At 36.8% G+C, this 4181-nt stretch overlaps 1 protein-coding gene across 1 annotated transcript; it reads left to right on the forward strand.

The window, feature by feature from the left end:
- The first annotated feature begins 1124 nt into the window (after positions 1-1124).
- LOC119084774 (protein toll-like) lies at positions 1125-3972 on the forward strand. Its single transcript, XM_037194838.1, has one exon. It carries the CDS (start codon positions 1222-1224, stop codon positions 3877-3879), a length of 2658 nt encoding a protein of 885 aa, XP_037050733.1. The 5' UTR covers positions 1125-1221; the 3' UTR covers positions 3880-3972.
- The last annotated feature ends 209 nt before the right edge of the window (positions 3973-4181 follow it).

A 4181-nucleotide genomic window follows, 5' to 3' on the forward strand; every position in this document is an offset into this window, starting at 1 on the left:
AATATTGTTCTGATGAGGTGACAGAAGACCGACCATCAGTGTCATTCAGTGACAGTTCTAAGAAAAATCGTTCATATCCATGCTGGCCTTCTATTTGACTTATGTCACAGTTTGGTTCGATTCTTTACAGAGCATTGGTCTAACGATGCAGTAACTATTGCGTACAGCATTCGTACGGGTCCCTTCTTATGTTTTGTTTTCGTTAGATCATTTCTATTTGTAAATAACTCAATCATTACAAAAATTCTTAAAGTGTAAACATGACGAAGGTTTTAAATATTTTATTTGCAAAAGATCTGATACCGCTTGAGCTGACAATTTTTTTAATATTTCAGCGACTACCTTTTGAAGAAAGTTATCTTTCAATATGTTTGGGTGTGGAAGTGAACAATTTATCACTAAGAAATTTGTCTTCGGATTTTTCTAGTTTCGGGTATGGCGAAAGGTTATCACAATTGTAAGTTAAATAATCGAATGTGGGCAAAATCGTCACTCTGTCCATCTGCGAATAGTATTTCTTGGAAACTATTCACAGGTACTATGAGCGAAACTAGTAGAAGTCGAATACCGGTTATCCCAACAATGCTTTTGCCGGAAAGCAGTGAACTCAACTTTGTTTGAACTAGACTACGTCATCTTCTTCAGTTCCCAGAGCATATGCTCCAGCTACAGAGCCTTCAGCCATTACTTCTGTTGGTTTTGATCACATATAATTCACCAATGCTCGGAAGGTTTTAGAAGTTGCTGACGACCAACTTTTCATACTAAACACTAACTAACTTAGGCTAGAATTTCTTCAATTTGTATGCGAACTTAAAACCTTTAAAAATTATTATCTCGGGCCGAGAGATTTCGACCATATCTTGCATTTTGATGAGCGATACTCACTCGAAATCGCGATGAAACCCATCCCAGTCCAACAAAGATTTTGTGTCCCCATGTGGGTCATTGAAGTTAAAGGGTAATAATTGAAACGTTGCTGTAATGGTTCCGACTACAACACAATTTTTTTTTAAATATTAGATCGTAGTTGCGCATGTGACACAAGTCTAACACGAGCAACTTATCAGTGCTATAATGAGAGTATATGTAATTCTAGCGATTAAAAAAAATTGCAGAAACCTAAACGACCGTTTTAATGTTATTTACTCAGTCTGAATTAACAACAGAACGTTGTTGGTTGTACGGTATTTGATAGCTTTAATAAGAGATGGTATCAGGATGTATAAGTACCAGTTGCTACTGACAATTTACATTAAATTCATAAATAACATCAGTGGGAATGACATCGAAATTTGTCCAAAATCATGGAATATCACTTGCGACTGTGAAAAGATCGGTGACGAACTTCTCCAGTTTTATTGTCCGCAAAAAAACAATGTAAAAATTAATGTGTCATTGACATTTGACTACATCAAATTGGAATGTGATAAAGCGATGAGTGTGAAGGATTACGAAGCGATACCTTCAATAAATCTTTCGGCCATCAAAGGTTACTATGGTTTCAGTCGTGAGAAATTTGTTATTAAAAATTGTGTAATACCGCCTAACGGATTCGAGGATATTGTTGGAAAATTCAATGGTACGATAAAGCCGGACAAGCTGTTCCTCGATGAGTCTCTACCATTTGATCATAAATTTCATCGTGAACATTTTAACGGGTTCGTTGGAATTAATAGACTAGTCGTTAGAAGTACAGAAACGTTAACGCTATCATTAAATACTTTTCAATATGTTGCGAACATTACTATGCTGGACGTGACTCTTCCTAATTTCCGAGACATGAATGGTGAATTATTTCAAAACCAACGAAAACTAGAAAAATTAAGGTTAAGGCAAACGCCTATAGATTTTACCAAAGAATTATTTACCAATCTCTCTTCGATCAGTCAGCTTTACATAGAAAAGTCCGTCAATACACTTCAATCTAATGCATTTGAGTTGCTCCTTCATGTTGTTGACGTAAGAATGGTGCAAAACAATTTGACAACATTGCCGGCTGTATTATTTCATTCTAATGTCCACTTAAATACATTAATGATTATTGAGCCTGACTTAAAAGAACTGCCACATGATTTACTAGTGAACCTCAAACACTTGACTGAATTTATTTTGTCATCCACATCAATTGTAACCATTCCCGGCGATTACTTCGAAAAAACGAATCAATTAACCTCCATAGACATGAGAGACAATAAATTGGAGTTTTTACCGGATAGGATATTTCGTAATTTAAATGAATTAGCCACAATCAATTTGGCAAACAATAAATTTACAAGATTATCTACATCTCTGGTGTCTGAGTTATGGTCACTTCAATCATTGGATATAAGTCGAAACAACCTAAAGACATACCCCATTCTTGTCAATGCTCCATTATTGGAATATTTGGATCTGAGCCATAACCAAATTGATCGATTTAGTTCGGCTGATTTGAGGTTTAATGTACCGTCATCGATTTATTTGACCAACAACAACATAACAACAATTGAGTTCTCCGATATCCAGCACAACCTGTACGTCTCAAACAATAAGACGATCGAACTGCACTTAGATGGAAATCCTATTAATTGCGACGACAGACTACTAGATTTCATTCATCACATGGAAAATCCTAATAAATTGTTGGAATTTAAAGTTGTTGATGGCGAATGCTCTACACCTTCTGATTTAAAGAAACATCAGCTGTCAGAAATTTACTTCAATGATATCGTCCATCAGAAAAGCGATTTTTGTTCGGTATATTGTTCACGCGCGTGTGATTGCAATTTCCGACGCGAAGATAAAATGCTCGTTATGAATTGCACTAAGGAAGGATTGAGCCACTTAGATCGTTTTCCTAATACTACCGGACTTGGTTACAAATATATTGAATTGCTCTTCGCGAATCAAAATGTGACTGAATTCCCGAATCTAAGCCAAGTTCCAGGGATGGAAACAGTAACTGTTATCAATGCTAGCAACAACAACATTCAACGTTTTTCATTTGAGACATTTTTTATCAATTGGCAAAGGTTAGATTTGTCCAACAACAAACTAGTTTCACTCGACAACGATTTGATAAGATCTTGGAATGAAAGTAAAAAGTTGGAGAAACTGTGGTTGAGTGGCAATCCATGGGAATGTAGTTGCGATACACGTTTGATGCAAATGTTCATTTTTTCAAAGGCAACCAGAGTACCCAATTATTTTGAAATCACCTGTGCCAACAAGGCAGGACAATCACTTTTGGACATAGATTTATGCAGAGATCGTAACATCGCCATTATCGTCCTATGTTTATCTGCTCTCTTCGTCACTCTTCTTTTCACATTTTACTATAAATATCGTGAATTGATTAATGTATGGCTCTATGGCAAATTTGGACGGTCGATCGGTCAATATTTATCCGACAAACCCTTCGATGCATTCATTTCATACGCAGAACCAGACTGTAATTATGTATTCAACCATATCGTACCAGCTCTAGAAAATGGACCGGAACATTATCGATTGTGCATTCATACGCGTGACTGGATTGCAGCACCTATAATGGAACAAATCTACGAATCCGTACACAATTCGCGATATACAATCATTGTGTTGAGTGGAAACTTCTTACGTTCAACATGGGGTGTTGCTGAGTTCAGAGCAGCACAAGTTCAAGCGAATAATGAAAGACGCTCCAATATCATTATGGTCATGTATGGTGATGTCAGCGATGACGATGTTGAAAATGGCGCTAAAGAAATGCAGGCATATCTGCGTGCAAATACATATTTGAAATGGGACGACCCATGGTTTTTGAAAAAATTGAGATACTCGTTGAGGCGTAGCAGAAGGGAGAGAAGAGTCCGACGCACATACGACGATCATGCGATTGAAATGACTGTTCAGTAAATTGACTGATTCATTGGATGTTTCAATAAAATGTTTTTTGTGTGGCCATGACTGTATGCTTATTTTTTGCGTCGAATGATGATCATCAAAACGATTTTTAGCCCCGTACGAAGTACGAAGGGGCTTATAGGATTACGATGCCGTGTGTAATTGATAGAATTCGAAGCAGACAGTAAGGGCAAAGTATTTGCCTATGTTCATAGATGACGAATCCACAATAAACATTTTGTCTGTCCTTCTGTCACGTCGATATCTTGAGTAAATCAAATCCGACTTCAATTTTCTTTTTCCCTGAAAGATAC

Source organism: Bradysia coprophila, unplaced genomic scaffold (genome assembly GCF_014529535.1).
Source record: "Bradysia coprophila strain Holo2 unplaced genomic scaffold, BU_Bcop_v1 contig_93, whole genome shotgun sequence".
In the NCBI taxonomy this organism is placed as follows: domain Eukaryota; kingdom Metazoa; phylum Arthropoda; class Insecta; order Diptera; family Sciaridae; genus Bradysia; species Bradysia coprophila.

Excerpts from the sequence above, each read along its gene's own strand:
- LOC119084774 (XM_037194838.1), top strand. The coding sequence starts at position 1,222 with ATGTATAAGTACCAGTTGCTACTGACAATTTACATTAAATTCATAAAT.